General features: G+C 39.7%; 1 protein-coding gene across 1 annotated transcript; it reads right to left on the reverse strand.

Moving 5' to 3' along the window:
* Nucleotides 1-9,256: 9,256 nt before the first annotated feature.
* LOC149317043 (chorion-specific transcription factor GCMb-like) lies at nt 9,257-16,810 on the reverse strand. The gene is made up of 5 exons (XM_089518807.1): nt 16,721-16,810; nt 14,851-15,103; nt 13,217-13,329; nt 12,049-12,174; nt 9,257-10,129 (listed from the first exon to the last, which is right to left on the reverse strand). Exons 1-5 carry the CDS (start codon nt 16,808-16,810, stop codon nt 9,257-9,259), a joined length of 1,455 nt encoding a protein of 484 aa, XP_089374933.1.
* Between the last annotated feature and the right edge of the window lie 1,742 nt (nt 16,811-18,552).

The raw sequence follows: 18,552 nt of genomic DNA on the forward strand, positions 1-18,552 counted from the left end.
CTTCAAATATTTAAACAGGACTGTCATATTGCCTCTTAACCTTCTCTTCTCCAGACTAAACATCCCTAGCTCCCTAAGTCGTTCCTCATAGGACATGGTTTCCAGACCCTTCACCATTTTGGTTGCCCTCCTTTGGACACGCTCCAGACCACATTTGGTGCTTGCAGGATATACAGATTCTCGGTGGAGGGGAACAGCTGCCACCTGCCACGTGGAGCGCCTGAGTGACCAGTTGACCTGACGCTCGAAGTGGGAGGCGAGGTGGGCAGCATGAACTGGGCTCTGTCCTACGACCTGGGCATCCACCGCACCCGTATCCAGGACCTGCAGGTCTTGATCAGCAATGCCACCGAGGATGTGCGGCAGATGCACCTGGTCCACATTGCCATGGAGGAGCAGCTGAAGCATGAGTTGGCCATCTTAAAGAATGTCACCGAAAACCTGATGCTCAAAGACTGGGAGCACTCTGTCGCCTTGAGTAATAGGAGGGACGGGGATGCAGCGAAACTCTAGGGCAGTGATTCCCAAACTTTGCTCCTCCAGATGTTTTGAACTTCAGCTCCCAACATTCCTGACTTCTGGCCAAGTAGGTTGAGGCTTCTGGGAGATGAAGTCCAAAACAACAGGAAGATTAAGTTTTGGGGATCATTGCTGTAGAGTCATCATCATACAGGTTGAGTCTCCCTTATCTGATATGCTTGGGACCAGAAGCAAACAGCTGAGAAGGCGTATTTGCTGTAAGGAAGTTCTATCGCTGTAGTTCCACGCGGCATCTTCAATGCTTCTGTCCAGCCTTGCAAAGACACGGTGATAAAGCAAAGAAGAAGAAGCAGGGAGTCAAGTCGCAGATTGTTTCAGCTGCATTTTGTTCAAGCCAGGAAGAAGGGAACTGGTTGATGGATTCTGGTTGCGCATGCCACATTGCGAACCAAAGACACTTTTTTGAGTTTTTGGAGCCTGCATGTATGGATCATGTTAAGTTGGGAAATGGTCTTAAGGTTTCCGTTGAGGGAATGGGAGAATGCTATGTTCCCTGTTTATCCACAACACTAAAAAATGTATTTTATGTGCCAGAGCTAAAATTTAGTTTTTTGAGTGTAGCCTGTCTGACTGCAGAAGGCTATCAGATATCTTTTGTTGGCACAGGTTGTGAAGTCAGGAATGGAGGGGAACTCTGTGCTAGAGGGGTTAAAAGGGAACGCCTTTATTATATGACTCCCAGTGAGCAGAGTTCTGTGGGTGCAATATATGATAATAACCCTCCACACGACAAATGCATTCATTTGTTGCACAGGCGTTGAGGTCATGCCAGTTTCAAAGTAATAGAGAAAATGAGGTCTCTATATGAGGACAACAAAGTGAAACAATGCAAGTTATTTCTTGACTGTGCCATATGCAAACAGTAAAAGAGCAAAATTCAGTCAATAAGGAGGAAAAGCAACAGGGTAACTGAAAGGCCATTTCACTTAGTACATTCTGATGTGGTAGGGCCATTACAAGCCAGTTTAGGTGGAGCTAGATATTATGTTACTTTTGTAGATGACTACAGCCGTTATAGCTGGGCTTATGTTATGAAAAACAAAGGGGAGGTTTTTCAAATATTTAAGAATTGGGTTGCCTATGTAGAAAGGCAATTTGGCCACAAAGTGGCACAATTACAATCAGACTGAGGAGGAGAATACTTGTCAAGCTGTTTTCAGCAGTGGCTGAAAAGAAAAGACATCCTGCATAGACTTACCAACCCTTTTTCGCCTTGGGAAAATGGCATAGCAGAACGCCATGGGGGAATGCTCCAGGTAGTAAAAGACTCACTACTGTGTGACTCAGGTATGAGTACTAAATATTGGGCTGAAGCTTTACTCACTGCAAACTACCTTGTAAACAGGATATGGAGCTCTGCAATCAACAACACCCCATATTTTTTGTTGTTTGGTAAGCAACACAACCTTACACATTTAAGGATTTTTGGGAGTTATGCCTGGGTGCATATTCCAAAGGCACAAAGAAGAAAGGGGCAAGCTAAAGCCGCAAAGCTAAGATTCTTGAGTTATGCCACAGGGTGTAAGGGATATAGGTTTGATGCAGGCTATGGGAGGGTGGTAATATCCCAGAATGCAAGTTTCATTGAAAGCAATTGGAGGCATGTTCATGCCAATTTAGAAATTCTTCTACCAGTGAATGGGAGTGATGGGATAGACAGTACTGGTGTTACACCTTCACCACCTCAATCTCCTCTTAATGAAACCACTTAATCTAGTGGTCAGCAGGTAAAAAGTCCTGAGAAAAGCCCTGGGAATGTTAAAAAAGAGGGGCAGGAAAGCCCAAAGGTTTCAATTGAGCAAGGCACTACTATTCAGCCAAGGAGGTCTCAGAGAGAGAACAAAGGGGTTCCACCTGAAAGGTTTTCAGTTCCTAATGTTATGTAGACAGTGATTTTGCCAATGATGTACAGGATAGAAAATCTACAACAGGCATTGTTATGTTTTTTAGCAAAGTTCCTGTAATATGGAAATCTAAAAAGCAGACTTTTGTGTCAGTTTCTTCAGCAGAAGCTGAATATGCCGCTTTATCTGATTTATGTTGTGAATTAGTATGGTTTATACAACCCCTGAAAGATCTACAAATTGAAGTAGAGAAGCCTGTCACTGTTTATGAAGATTCTCAAGCATGCATTGAGATGGCAACAACAGAAAGGGTAAAAAGTTGCACTAAGTACGTTGATGTAAAATATCATAATGTAAGAGATGTTGTACAAGCCAATGTAATACAACTAATATATTGTGCGTCACAAGAAAATGTAGCTGATGTGTTCACCAAGCCATTGGTTGCTGTAAAACATAAAGAGATGATGTCCAGGCTTGGCTTGATTCAAAATGTTATATAAGTCTACCAATTGGTTATGCACTTCATCCAGTGCACAAGGAGGGGTGTCCAGGTAATAAGTTGTGACTGGATGAGAATCTAGTGAGCAGGCAGGTGTAAGGTATAGGCTCATGGTAATAAGCTAAGTAGACCAGGTGATTAAGGTAAGTCATTAGAAAGGTATAATTGCCTTGTGGGTCTACTGGGTCTTGGGAGCATTCACTGAATCTTGTTCTTCATGCTGCCCTCATGGTAATGCATGCTGCTGAATCAAGATTTTCTACTATGCCATTCATATTTTGTTTGCTTCAGTTTTTGAGACTTCTGTTAAGTAAAGTTTTTGTTAAATTTCCTCAAACCTCTGCTGTCATTTTTCTTTAATACTCACACCCCAACAAATCCATGGGTTTGTGTTGATTGATTTGCATCTATTGTCCATGCCATACAGAGGTCTTCAGTTTTGGCCCTGAGATACTCTTGACCTGGCAACCATAATTCCAGCAAAACTGGGTGCCATTTGGAGAGAAGGATCCAAATTGTTTTGAGAAATGAGGACCAGCTCCCCAAGATGATTTCCATTTGGCGAGGGCCCAGGTTCCTTCTTGGAGAAGGCATCTGAGCTCCATAAACCTCCACATGGCGTTCCTTAAAGGTCTACAAAGTTGTATAAAGTTCCTGTAGAGGTTGAAAGCAAGAGAAATAAAATAAATAAAAAAATATATTTTTTATTTCTATCCATATATACATAGTGCCCCCCTCTTAAAACAAGATTAAATAGTATAAGATTAAAAACATACATATTAAAATCCAAGTAATCCAAATAATAATCATCATGGGCAGAATTCAATAAATGGGAAGTCTTATTCGTGGCCGAGCGTTTGTTTTTCCGGGAAGGCCTGCCGGAAGAGATCCGTCTTAATGGCTTTTTAAAAGCTCTCTAGACTGGTTATTTGACGGATCTCATCCCGCAGGAGAGCTGCATCTGATTCTCATTCGGCAAGGAAAGGAGGAATGTGCATCCATCCAAACTGGGCTAATGCCTCCATCGTCCTCTGAGGCTGAGAGTGTGTGATTGCTCAAGGTTACCCAGTCAGTTTCCAAGACTGAGCAGGGATTCAAAGCCTGATCTCCCAATGCTCAAACCACTAGACCACAGTGGCTCTTAGGCTTATGGTGACCCTCCCTTAGGGTTTTCTTGACAAGATTTCTTCAGAAGGGCTTTGCCTTTGCTCTCTCCTGGGGCTGAGAGATTGGGACTTGCCTAAGGTCAGATGCCAGCAGAGTTGTGCATCTCATGCCATCACATGTTGTTGCATGCTTTCAAGTCATGCCCAACTTATGGCGATCTGAAGGTGAATGTATCACAAGGTTTTCTTGGCAAGACTTGTTGAAATGCCCAAATGTGCTCTTGTGTGTGTTTTGGAATGGAGGGGGGGGGTGGTTTGGCCAGAAAGGGATGTACATTTCTGCCATTAGAGATACTCTTGACCTCAATCCTACAGAATCCTGGGATTTGGAATATGGCGAGGCACCTCTGACAGACCATGTTGAGTACCTCACCAATTTTATTATTATTTATTATCTGTCTAGGAATAATGCCAAAATGTCTTCCATTTTGATCATGCCTAAGAAACATGCATTTATATTAACCTTTTAAAAAAATCATCAAATGTTGTTGCGTGTCCTCCATTTTTAAAAAATGTGTCCTACATTTGAAAATATTATCCTACATTTGTCCTGGTTTGGAGGTCCTGACTTATGGCAACCCTATATATAGAGGCAAATAAACACTATACTTGTGCACTGATGCTTATGCATTCAAGTTTACTTGCATGTTGTTCTCCAACTATTTACTTATATTAATCATGTCTGCCCTTTGGGACCGGTTTTATAGATGCCCACTTGACCTTTGAAACAACATCTTGTTATTTATACAAAAATGTTCCTGAAAGCAGAAAAGCAAACAATATATAGAGATCAGTTAGCACATCATTTTGGCCTACAGACAAAACAACAGTCACATATCTCATTCTTGCTGTGAACTGGAAACTAATTGAAAGATAATAGGCAAGAACTAAAGGTCCATGAAGAACAACATGGTTTGCATTTCTGCAAGAGAAATGGAAAACAACACCATCCTGATGCACCTGCACCCTTGCTCATGTTTCACTTTGACATGTCTACATTATTGGACTCCCAACTTTGTTCAGACCTACACTAAATACAGATTTTTTTAAAAAATCAACTTCAGCGTGCATCTCCAGCAATTTAATAAACAAGTGACAAAAAGGAGTTTTAACGCTAAGGTTGAATCTTTTTAATATCACATCTTGAATGCCCTTACTGCATGCTGTCTCCTTGAGTATATCCACACTGCAGAATTAAAGCCCACTGACACCACTTTAACTGTCATGCCTCAATCCTACAGAATCCTGGGATTTGGAATATGGCGAGGCACCTCTGACAGACCATGTTGAGTACCTCACCAAACTACAAATCCCATGTATCTATAGGGTAGAGCAGTGATGGCAAATGTTTTGTAGAGTAATGGCAGTTAAAGTGGTGTCAAACTGCTTAATTCTCCAGTATAGCTACACCCTTTGTTTTCCTTCACTAGATTCTCTTCCATGTTCAGGGAGCAAGAAAGAATAAAAGCCCTTTTTAATTTAATGCTGAGGGAGATAATTGCCAGAGGGGCACAAAAGTGTTTTTTCCTAGATATGTACATTAGTGTACTTTATATCGGTGTTACTTAGTACCTGAGAAGGAAGAAAACGTTTGGATCTACAGACTTGACACTGTGGTGCCATGGAATTTCTTGGACAAAACTGTTGCTGCCTTTAGCACCATCCTCTGAATTTTATGCCCAATCCCTATAAATTCTTTAAGTGCAGTTGCATAGTGTTTATCATTCCCATTCCAAGCCAAAATGATTGCTGCTTTTTATGATTATTTTATTAAATCTATTTCAGTTTTGTATCTACTTCTGGGACCCATGTTCTGTCTGAAAACAATGATGTTCAGTTGCATTTTTCACCTGTGGGAGGGAAGGAAGGAGATCTAACACTACATTGGCTAGTGTTGAATAATTTGAATGATCCTTCCATGTCTGCTGCCAAGCTGGTTTTACATACAGTCTTGTCAATTACAGTTTGATCTATATTGATTGTGTCCTATGGGATAATCCTCATTTGACGACTGCTTTATAACCCTTTTAATGGAAGAAATTGATTGACTGCCAGATTTATACTTTGGATCAATTGATTGATCTAGACCAAGAATTTTTGTCATTTTCAGTACTGTGATCTACTTATGAACTGTTACAGTATTTGCAATATTTGAAAGCCAATGTGATGTAGCGCTTTGAGTGTTGGACTGAAGCTCTGGAGACCACTTGGCCATGAAACCCACTGGGTGAACTTGGGCAAGTTACACTGTCTCAGCCTCAGGAAATGACAATGGTAAACCTCCTCTAAACAAATCTTGCCAATAAAACCCCATGATGGGTTTGCCTTAGGGTTGTCATAAGTTGGAAATGACTTTAAGACATACACCAATACCAATAACAGTATTTACAATGGCAACACCTTTTGGCGTTTCTCTATGGATCATCAGCTCTGAATGCTTTGGTCACCCTTGCTGTGTTTAAAATGTCGTCATATCCTCAAAGATACTGAAACCAACAAATCTAGTTTATTAATGACTGCAGGAAAGTACTAAATCTGATGTTAATAAAGGCAGAGTTCAGTAGAACTAAAAGTTGGATTGTTCTGTGCAAATTAACCAACAGAAAACTGTCCTGCCTTCAATATCTAAAATCTCTTTACAGCTAAAGCTACATTTGGTCCCACCAAAATTGATGTTTCAGCTGTATCTGACACCATAATGCTTTTAAAAAAGAAATTGTTACAACTAAATGTTGACAATGTAATGTAGATAATGCTTATTCATGGCATATGATGTGGCTGTTTTGGAAGAGTTGCAGCATATTGTTTCAGAAAAATCTTTGTCATTTGTAGATACACATGTTCTTCTAAATTATGTTCCTGTGATGTGGAATTCAACTGATGATCAAAGTGTTCAGAGCCTGTATGCATTTACTGTGGCAAAAAGACTTACATCCCAAAACTGGAGAGATAAACATTCATCATCTGTCATTCAATGGTCAGAAGATCTGACTGATTTAGCTACTCCACAATGCATATTCTATAGAAGTCAAAGAAATGTGTGTGTGTGTTTCAGAAATCTGATCAGCTTACATTTATTATTATTTATTTTATTTTATTTTATTTTATCCCACTTTTCTCCCAATATGGGGACTCAAGGCAGCAAACAGAAGATTTAAAACAATACAATTTAAAAACCATACAGCATTAAAATGTATAAATATAAAATTTAAAAACCAATTAAACCATTTTAAAAGTTAAAGCAGTTATGAGTTAAAATCAAATGTTACAACATAAACCTTAAAATTTAAATGGCACAACTTTCTCAGACCTTATTGATTTGCAAAGGCCTGCCGACACAAGAACATCCTTCCCTGCCACCGGAAGGACAGCAGGGATGGAGCCATCCTGGCCTCTCTAGGGAGGGAGTTCCAAAGCTTGGGAGCAGCCACAGAGAAGGCCCTCTCTCTTGTTCTCTTGAGCCTGAGAGGGTGGTGGGACAGAGAGAAGGGCCTCTCTGGATGATCTCAATATTCTGGGGGGCTCGTACAGGAGATATGGTCCTTCCAATAGCCTGGGCCCAAGCTTTATAGTTCAAAACCAGCACTTTAATGTTTATGCCTTTGAGGAAGGTTAGGCTAACCAAATATGACTGGACCAGTAAGTAACATATATTAATGTACAGTGTGCTCGTATCATACACGGGTGCCTTTTACGCAGCTTTCAGCTTATACTGAAAGCTGCATAATGGAACTAACAATGGTGTGCGCCCCACACTGCACATCATGCATGAGCCCCATTATTTTCAACGGGCCTCAAGCATACACACTTTTTGCCTTACGCGGGGGTCCGGAACAGATCCCCCCGCATAAGGCAAGGGCCCACTGTATATGCCTTTGAAGAAGGTTAGGCTGACCAAATACTGTATGACTGGACCAGTAAATAACACACTCTCAGCCTCAGAAAACCCTATAATAGGTTCACTTTAGGGTCGCCATAAATCTGAAACATGTTCTTTGATGCTCTCATGAGAAACAATTCGCCTTTTTCTTTCTTTCCTTTTCACCTTCCTCTTCCCCTTCCTCTCATCCTCTCTCTCCTCCTCCTCCTCCTTTTCTTTTTGCCAGAAAAGATGTGGTGGGAGCTGGGGGGGGGGGTGCAGGGCAGGGGAAGGAATCTGAGTCAGAAAAACAGCCTTTAGACACCATGTTTGGAAACAGGGCTACATTTTGCCCACCTCTGACCTAAAGACTTCAGAGTCTAACCACTGCATCACCTGGCTCAATATTTCAATAAAGATAATCAGTGCTGAAGACCCTTATAGGCATTATGCAAAAAAAAAAAAAAAAAAAAAAAAAGCCTTTTTATGCTGTAATATAGAATACACAAAAATAAATCCACTTTATTAATTTTATCACTCATGATAAATCTGCCTCCTATTTAGAAGTATTATGAACACCAAAGAAGTTACACATCTACTCAGAAATAAGCCCCTTTGAGTTTAGTGGAATTAACTCCCAGTTTAAAGTGTCCAAGATTGTATTACCATACGTATAGTGTGTTTTTGTTCCTTATCTTGGATGGCTTTATATTTTGCACAGGCAAAATTGATTGAGATGTTCATCATTGCAGAGAATATCAATTGCCTTCTATAAAAAACATACTGTGCTCACAGTAAAGCAGTCAAGGTAATAAAAAACAATATTCAGTTGCATTACTGTATTTCTTGGTTTCATCCTAAAGTTAACATTTGGATGAGTATTTCAGAATTCATTATCATTACAAAATACACTTTTTGTTTCATTTTTATTTCACTTTGTTTTGGCTGTTTAGCTGTTTTGTTTCTGAAAAATATTGAAAAGGCTGTATTCTTTAAAAATAACCTGAGAAAGTACAGGTTGGACCAAAACTTAGTCATACTTACAACGGACTCACTGAAATTGATGTCTTCAGCTAGTCATGACTGACACAGAGATCTAATTCACGGAACCTGCTTGTTCTGTTATATATTACACACTGGAATAATTTGAATTTGCCATGTTTTTGCTGCTGGATGATTTTAAAAACTTCATCTTGTGCTACATTTAGAATTAATGACCTGAGCCACAGTGTTGACCAAATCTTCCAATAGATTTCTATTTTAATTGTTTTTATAATATCTTAGTCAATATCTTTTCTTCATTATATTTTCTATAGAAAATTATATCTAATATTGCCATATCTGGGCCTCAGTATTCAGTGTTTTCAAATCCAAATGTCTCTTCTCCATAAGCATTATAACTCTTCTCCATATCAGGATTGATTTGATACGTTTCCACCGGTATTACATGGGCAGCCTTACTAGCAGTCAGAAAGTGTTCCTCAGTTAAATTTGATTTGCCTATTGCCCAGTCTTCTTGAAAGTTTATCTGTGGACAGACGTCTTCTGAAATGCTCTCTGCCATGGAACAGCTCAGAAGATCTTTGGCATCGTGCACATTGTCAACATACCTCAACACAGGAGGCTTGTAGGCTTCAAGGGACATCTTAGTTGTGGTAGTTATAACAGTCTGTAAAGCTGGAACCTCCAGGGAGGAAAGACTACTATATCTACAAGTATATTCTTCACTATAATGGGGATGGCTAGCACTGGCTTCACATGGCCCATAGCTAATCCTTTCCCCACAGTTAGTTTCCCCTAAGGTTTGTCTCAATCCATTATATTTATGGGTGCTGTCAGAGTTCTTTTCATGGACATTTAATGAATTTACATGATACTGGAGTCCATTAAGCACAACATGGTCAGGATCCATTGGAATGTTTATGACATCTTTATGAAATGTTGGGCACAAGCTAGGACCCACATAGCCAGGAAAGGTACACTCATAGCCAAAGCTCGGTTTAGATGTGCAGATTTTGGGGCTTGTGTAGTTCTGGAATGGTGTTATCACATTCTCTTGGAGGCTCGCAGTATCGTATGTAATGTTGTATGGTTCCGTACTTTGAAACAAATGGTGTGACTGAGCTAGAAGTGGCAAGCTGGTATCAGTGATTATGCCTTCTTCACATGCCAGATGATGAATGTAATGAAAGTGACTGGCATTCTCATTACATGTTCCTTTCTGAAGAGAATATAAATAAGAAGACTTCAGAAGCAATTCTATGTGCAATGTTAAGGCATATAGATATTTTAATTGTTACTGGTTACAGTTTTAAAATATTTTTGTGCTCTGATTTCTTTTTATAACACCAATCTGCTTCTGATTCAGACAAAATCACAAACACTGGTCTGAACTGGAGTGATTCAGACAAATCGGTTATGTTCAAATAAAAGTGAGAACCAGAGTTTTAAGCCAATATTTAGCAAAATTAGTTTGGATGGATGCACCAAAACAAATAAATTGAGACCTCATATCAGAGATGCACAGTGTACATTTTCACAAGCAAAGTTATGTATTAATTATATGATTGTTATGTAGAATGGCAAAGTTGCACCACTGAACCAAGACATCAAATGCACAATTGCTGGTCAATCGGTATTCAGTGTTTTCAGTCTTGAACTGAATGTGGCCTTTTCACATTGGGCAAAAACATCCAACCAGCTTTGTAAGGGATCTTACACATGTCTAAGACACAAAATGAATTCCAGTCATAATGAGTTTCCAAAAATAATAACATTTCTCTGAAGTGTCCCATGTAAGGAAAACACCAGACAGGGAGGGAGAACTGAGTGGGTGCAGTTTTGTTACGCTTGCAATCATAGTTGATGTTTCTACCACACCTTCCCTATGCCAGTGAGGACAGGATATATCCAGCATTCAGTATTCTTTGTCAGTTCTTTCTCCAAAAAGCTAGACCGGTAGAATCAATGTGATGTGGGAGGGTGTAACATTTTGTGTTTGCTTGGAAAAAGTCTGAATACCTTTTCTCTACCACTATATTCTCCGAAACTATCACACACATCTGTCTTGTGATACATTCAGTACTTTGGTGTCATTTGAGCAGAACACAAAAGTCTTAAACTGTTTTTAATTGCTCATACTTCCCTAGCTCTTGTACCTATCTGCCTGAAATATTACTTATTTCATACCTAGGGACACCTTTATGATTTATGCCATTTTCCTATATTCCCTCACAAACCACATTGGGGGGGGGGGGGGGTTCAAATCAGTCTTTCCCACTTGAACTCTCCCCTTCTATCTGTAATTCTAAATCCATTTTTTCCTGCAATTTTGCAGATTTCTTAACTATAACACACACACACACACACACACACACACACACACACACACGTACCACAGTATGTCATTTTCATAATGACTGCCGGGGGGGGGGGGGGGGGGAAACATGACAGGGTACTTCTTTCTTTGGAAGAAAAAAAGCCAACCTCAAACTGTAAAACTGTCAACTTGTGAAAACAACTATAGAGTACACCTCTTTATCTGAAAACTGGCAGGCTTGATCCTTTCTGAAGTTGCACCTATTCTTGCAAGTCTCATCTACTTCTCTTATCCAAGAAATAAGGAACATTGCTGACCGTTTTATTTAAATTGCATTCCTATTATTATTTTAAAGTCATATAGCACAAGTAATTTGACTGAAATTTGGCATATGCAATTCTTATCTAAGAGGCTTCTGTGCCTGCACTTTTCATCTAATGCTGACAGACATAAAAATTATATAGCTGTTTGTTGATTTCTAATGATAGTCACTAAATGGCAAGAAGATCTGTATTTCCAGTCTATAATCCTGATTAGACCTCTGAAGTGGTCCAAGCCAAACTGGCTATTTTCTGAATTACTGAATCTATCTGGAAATAATGTTTGTGTCAACGTGGCATCTATGATATTTGTTTGTTTGTTTTCTGATCTCACTTGCTTAATTTAGTGGGATGCTAAACTGTCATTCCATGCATTTATTTTACATGTATGCCTGCATGCATTTGTTACATACATTTATGCATTAACATAGTGGCCCACATAAACATTTAAATGTGATATTTCCATCAACATCTCTAATGATGCTACTGATCTATATTTACCTGAAATTCCAGAAGCCTTTTTTTCTGTGATGAGTGAGAAGATGGTGATTGCTTTTTAAGGGCACTTCTTCTGACCTCCGTCTCAGATTTACTCTCTGGTCTTGGGTGGTCATGCAGTCCCTTGGCCTAAAATATAGACACAAATATTGTTCTTAATGTTATTATCATGTGTGATTATAGAGCTATCCATCCAGACCTTACTGTAGTGCTTAGGTATAATTCGGATTGACTGACATCCAAAGGACCCAATTTAATTGTTTTTAGTATCATGCATCATTATCTCGTCTTGAATATCACTAAAGCCTTTAATGTTTAATTTCTTCACTAGAAGGTTGTGTTATTAAATACTGAGTCTGTCATTGATAATAGCCAAGGCAGCCTGACTTCCAGATAGTTTGGGCCACAATCTACCTGCAAGTTCTCTTGTAAAAGCCTCATACAAATTAGAGTTGAGGAAGGTAAAACTATGGCAGAGATGGGCAATTGATGGTCCTCCAGATATTTTTAGACCACAGTTTACAGCATATCAAGCCAGTATAGCTTGAGGTGAAGGATGATGGGAACTGCAGCTCAACTGCAGCTGCAAGTTGCCTACCGATTGATGGAGGCAAGATCAGATATGGAAACATTAGGCAGGAGCCAAAGACCTACTCAGTCATGTATATAGGCAGGTCTGGTGAGATTTATTACCTTTTCTCCTCCAGTCTGAAAAGAGACTGCCTGCCATACAAGGCAGGGAGCTACAGAATGACATTCAGAGCCTCTTGTTGTGTCTGTTCAAGTTATTTCTGACTTATGACAATTCTAATGTGAACCTATCATGGAGTTTTCTTGGCAATATTGCATTCCTTTAAGGCTGAAGGTGGTCTCCCAGAGTCCTGGTCCAGCACTCAAACCACTACACTACACTGGCTCTTAGGCATGAAGAATTATTTATACGACAACGTTTGTAATCTGACCATTGTTGTGTGAAATTATTTCCTTCTCTCACACAAAGAAAGGATGGCCATGGGTCATTATCATAAGGAAAGAATCCAACATATGCTTTCATTATAATCCCTATTCTGTAGATAAACAATGTTTTGGTATATTCTCTTTTTTAATCAAAAAATACAAAGTGTTCACTTAAAAAAATAATAATAAAATGTGCACTGTATTTATACTTTACCTGGAAAAATATTGCTTTGCCATCATGTCTCCAGAAATTAGTCACTGGATAGCCGCTGTGCCCTCGGCAAGGAATTAACTCAAGAGCTGAACTACAATTTGGACAATGCTTCTCTGTAACACAAAGAAATCAGTGCAGTGTCTTTTTAAAAGTCATTCTGATAGTAAGTTATACGGAAGAATCCTCTGTCCTGAAAAGTCAGCCTCAAAACAAAGCAAAGAAGGTAGATTCTGAAATGGGGAATTACAAAATCAGAATCTCCAAATGATTTAGATTTTCATAAATCTAAAACGTTTGCAAATATGATGCCTCTTATTCTGCATCATCCAGGGAACCTGCCATCAGTTTCTCCTCTGTACAGGACTCATTGTGATATCAATCGTTTTGAATGTGATTGCTTCTTGTTCTAACAATAGAATATGCTTCCCCTCAGAGATGCAGACAACTAGAGAAAGGCTAGGTTATAAATTTACTTTATCAGGCAAGATATTAGAAGGATAATATACAACAGTGGCGGTGACTTTTGTTTTAAATGTTTAAACATATTCTAAGTATGCTTGTTAAACAAGATGGAAGATAAGGATTCACAGTGCTGACTGAAGTATCATGTTTGACACTCACAACAAGATTTGCAGGGGGTTCATATCCCAGTTTAATGTTTGGTATTCAACTTAATATTTGGTAGGCAAAAGCAGTCCTCTAAGCAAGATGGAGTTAAATCAGGCTAGGGAAAGTGCAGCCTTCCAGATGTTGCTGGAATGCAACTGCCAGTACACAAATCTCAGGCTGACTTGCAAATGTCAAATGACTATGGGATGCACATCTCAGGGTTTCTACTTTCAACTGGGCTCAATCATACTTGGACTCAATCCACCAATCATACTTAGGCTCAATCCATAGTTGGGCTCAATCATCGATCAGAGGAGAGACCGGAGTCAAGAAATCAGAAAAACACTAAAAGTTGGAAGGGCAGCTATGAAGGAAGATCCTGGACTGTCAAGATATCTAATTAAATATTAAAATTAAGATTGTTCATGAACGCCACCAATGAATATCAGGTGCTGCAGGCTATATTTCAGAGGAAGGAACTGGCAGAACCACCTCTTGCCTAAGAGAACCCTATGAAATTCAGGGGGTGGTTTAGGTCATCAGGTGACTTGAAGACACATACACACACAGAGTACTGAAAGTAGACAATGGATTTCTGATGGGTGCTCCACCGAGAGCATTGGGTGCTGTACATAGAGTATTAAGAGTATTGTTGGATTTTCTTCATATATTCTTTCCTGGGAAAGTGATGTGGATTCCAATGCAATTTTCCCATATGTAGTTAGGCATACAGTTATAGGATCTCTTCTAAAAGTCATCCCATCTAAAAAACCCTAAACATTATTTTCTAAAGCACAAGATTTCCCCTTCCCAGCTTCAGCCTCTGGGGTTCGTATCTCAGGGCTTCTACTTTCAAACCAAGATCTGACAGAGTAGAGCTAATGTCTGGAATCTAGAGCTCAATTCCCCCCTTTTCTAAACTCTTTGAAAAAAGGAAAATCTGGGGTGGCGTCCTATCATTCTCAGAGCAGAACCAGACCACCACCACCACCACCAAGCAGCCCCTCCCATCCCCTTGCTCTCACTCTGTTGCTTTTGTCGAGCCTTATCGCATATAGCAGGGCGAAGCTGCAGCTTGGTCCCATCCGGAAGGATACAATTCCTGGCACACACCACCACACCAAGGCAGGACTTCTTGAGAATTTGGCAGTTGTGGTTGTTAGTGTTGCGCATGGCCCAGCCACTAAGATGCCGCTGTGCATTTTTATCTTCACTGGTGTAGATGAACCGCACATAACCATCTGGCCACTCCTGGAATGAATCAAAGTGCTTGGGCTCCTGGCATCAGAGGCAAATGAATGAACAAAAGAGGGAAAGGAAAATAGATGAAGACTATATTAACATATTTCAGCAAGGTGACAAACAGCAACTCATTGTCTTTTTGTCTTTTTTTTTTTTTAAAGGAGGCCAAATTGAATTTGGAATTCAGCTTTCACAATATCAGCAATGGAGATGTTAATGAATAATTCAATATCTAAATTCCCTGAGCATGACTCAAGATAGCCCCTCCATATTAGTATCATCTATGTTGCCATCTAGGAAGTTGTCTGGGTCAGCTCCATACACATATAAGGTATGTTAAGTTTTTATACTGAGTTGCACATTCTTAGAAATACTACTTTTTGAGGCACCAGATCTCATTGATTTTGGAAGCTAAGCAGGGCCAGGACTGGTTAGTACCTGGAAGGGGGACTGCCATTGAATACCAGGTGCTATAGGCTATATTGCAGAGAAAAGTGATGGAAAACCACCACTAAGTGTTCCTTGCCTAAGAAAATCCTATGAAATTAATGTGTGCATGTTTGTGCATGTGCACACCTTCATGTTGCCTGTTGACTTAAAGCAACCTCATGACTCTCACAGGGTTTTCTTAGGTAAAAAATGCTCAGAGATGTTTTGCCAGTTACTTCCCCTGAAATATAGCTTACAGCACTTGATGTGGATTGATGGACTCTCATCCAAGGAGACCCTGCTAAGCTTTCAAAATCAGACAGGATTTGATGTCTTTAGGGTATTTGGACTTTGGGGTCAAGACTATAGCTACCACAGTGCCTCTTGCTGGCTGGAGAATTATGGGAGCTGTAGTCCAAAAAAGGAGTTTCCAAGCTTGCTATATTCCACTTAAACAGTGAAATGTGTTATGGACTCGTGGCTATGCAAATGTCACAGTCCCCAAAAGACATTTTCTTACATTATGAGTGATAAAAACATGATTTTCCCATTCATTTTGTCAACTTCTTTTTAAAATAGTAATGGACACCATTCCATTATTAACCTGCAGCTTGCAGTAGCATCATTTGAATGATATAAATTTAGTTGGGTGTGTGCTTTGCCTGACTATGTGAATTGTAAGCTGCTCTGACAGCCTTTATGGCCGAAGAGCGGGGTATAAATACGATAATAATAACAATAATAATAATAATAATAATAGGGATGGAAAAGGATTCTACTTAGTTTGAAATTCCCAGTGAAAGTATTGATTTCACGCTTCCTTTAACTTGTTGTGAGACAAAGCATGGCTTCCCCAAGCAATGAATACATTTGTGAAGCTGGCAATGCGTCTCGGAGACGTAAAGTATGCTCAAAACCACAAATACTACAGAACAGAGCTGATGTTTACAGCTAACAATGCAAACTATTGAAAAACATGCAAAGGCACATTAATGTGTAAAAATGCATATGTTGGTAACAATATGTATCAAAATATACATATATTTCTATGCAGAAAAAAAGACTTTCAACTAGATACAGAATTAGTATGGGAGGAGGATACTTGTGGGATTTTGAAAAAATACAACAAAAATTATACTGACAGACTGTCCTATCTTTAATAGGCCCTTGGAAAACTAGCCCACAAAATCACCTTACTCCCAAACCCCTTGTCCTGCCCACTACCTGTGGTAACTTGGGGTCATTGATGTCCCACGTTAGCTTCATCCCAAAGGAACAGACGTAGTCAGAGTTCTCAAAAGGGTCCTTTGACATGTTTCCTTATCACTCTGCACCTAGAAGAACAACAAAAAATATGACAAATAATTCCCTTTTCCCTTTTTACCCACCAGATGGAAATAACATTTCTATATCTAGCTGTCAAAAGAAAAAAAAATCTCAGTGACAAAAATCTTAGATTGTTTTTCTAGCCAAGTGGATCTCCCCAGAAACTTATTGCTGTGTTTGTATAAGAATATATCACCAGTTCTAGTGTAATGATTAGTGCATGGGAAATGAACTTTTTGAAACCTTCCCTCATCAAGTGGTCCCTAAGGTACATCAACACAGTGGCTGGCTATGTTTCTTTTTGGTGCTGTAGAATATAATGGTGCTGAGATGACACACACAATATCCAATGTGTAAGGATCAATTATGTAATTCTTATGGGAATGGTCACATGTTGCAGTCATACATGCTAGTTTCTAGGAACCAAGTGGAGTGACTTTGATCTCTCCCTTGCACAGGCAGTTATGACATTTGTAGGCAGCCCTGTGAGGTAGGACAGAATTATTACGCTTGTATTGAAGCTAGAGAAAGGAAAGGAGAGCAGAGGCTGAGATAAAAAGTGAATTTACTAAGACTAGACTAGGGTAAGGGAGTGGCTGATGTGAGAATTGAACTGGCTTCCATTCTTTCCCTCCCTCCAACAACCTCCAACAGCTTTTGTGGGTTTGTGGTTAAGGCAATGAAGGAGAACTGGAGGAAACCTAAATTCAAATGCCCACTTAGCTGGGATGTTTATAGGGTGACTTTGAACCAATCATTATTACTCATTCTAATTAATCTCCAGGATAAAAGCTGGGTATGATAGAGCCAGTGAGCCAGTTTTTGGCATCATTTTGAATCTTTAAGTGTAATGTGTGCCTTGTATAATATCTGATTTGGCATACTGTTTTGAGGGTTGGACTACAGCTCTGAAAACCGGGGTGTTCAAGCCCCATTAAATACAGACTACATAGTACAATGGCAAAATGGCATAGTACAATGTACATAGTACAATGACAAAATCAAAGTTTACTTTTGGAATATATATATATATATATATATATATATATATAATATTTCCAACCTTTGGATGGTTGAATCCTTGGGGAAAAAATCCATGGATAAGGAAGTCAGGCTGTACTAGTATATATCTGGATACAAGACATATACTAGTACTAGTATGTGTCTCACACCTAGATCATTGGAAGAAAGGCAAGATCTGGATGTAAGACATATGCTAGTATCCATCCTTTCACTGCTCCCACATTTCTATCGCAAAAAGAAAACAACCAGAGGAAATTGATCTCCAGCACAAGAAGAAGAAGAAAGAAAGAACCCAAAAGTGGCACAGAGCTCCATGGGACTTACTTCTGCGTTGAAAGCTACACCTTGGAAGGCCTTGCCAAGTGTGGGCCTTGCCTCTCTGCCCTTTGCTCGCAGCCTCTGTCCACCTTCTTTGGTGCTGAAATCAGTCGGAAGCTGCTCTTTCCATCTCGGCCTTTGCTTCTGGACTGTTCCTGCTGGAAAGGGCACCTTTTCTGCCCCCAGCCTTCACCCTCCCACTTACCTGAGCTCCACCTGGCGAAAGCCACGTGGATTTGGGCTGGTCCACCTCCCCTCTTCAGTCTTAACCCTAAGATGCAAGACTCAATTCCTCTTGCTCGACCATAGGGCACACTTCAGAGATCCCAAACGTAATGGTCTTAGGATCTACTCCTTTTAGACGACCATGCTATGTGTTGTTGTTGTTG

The sequence above is a fragment of the Sceloporus occidentalis genome, unplaced genomic scaffold (genome assembly GCF_023333645.1).
Source record: "Sceloporus occidentalis isolate IW3139 unplaced genomic scaffold, rSceOcc1.0.p SCAF_3, whole genome shotgun sequence".
Taxonomy (NCBI): domain Eukaryota; kingdom Metazoa; phylum Chordata; class Lepidosauria; order Squamata; family Phrynosomatidae; genus Sceloporus; species Sceloporus occidentalis.

Bases quoted from the DNA above. Each gene is read 5' to 3' on its own strand.
- LOC149317043 (XM_089518807.1), bottom strand. From the start codon at position 16,810: ATGTCAAAGGACCCTTTTGAGAACTCTGACTACGTCTGTTCCTTTGGG. The intron at 15,104-16,720 runs GTAGTGGGCAGG...CTCTGATGCCAG, and splicing joins ATGACCCCAAGTTACCACAG to GAGCCCAAGCACTTTGATTC. The intron at 10,130-12,048 runs GTAAATATAGAT...TATTCTCTTCAG, and splicing joins AAAGGCTTCTGGAATTTCAG to AAAGGAACATGTAATGAGAA.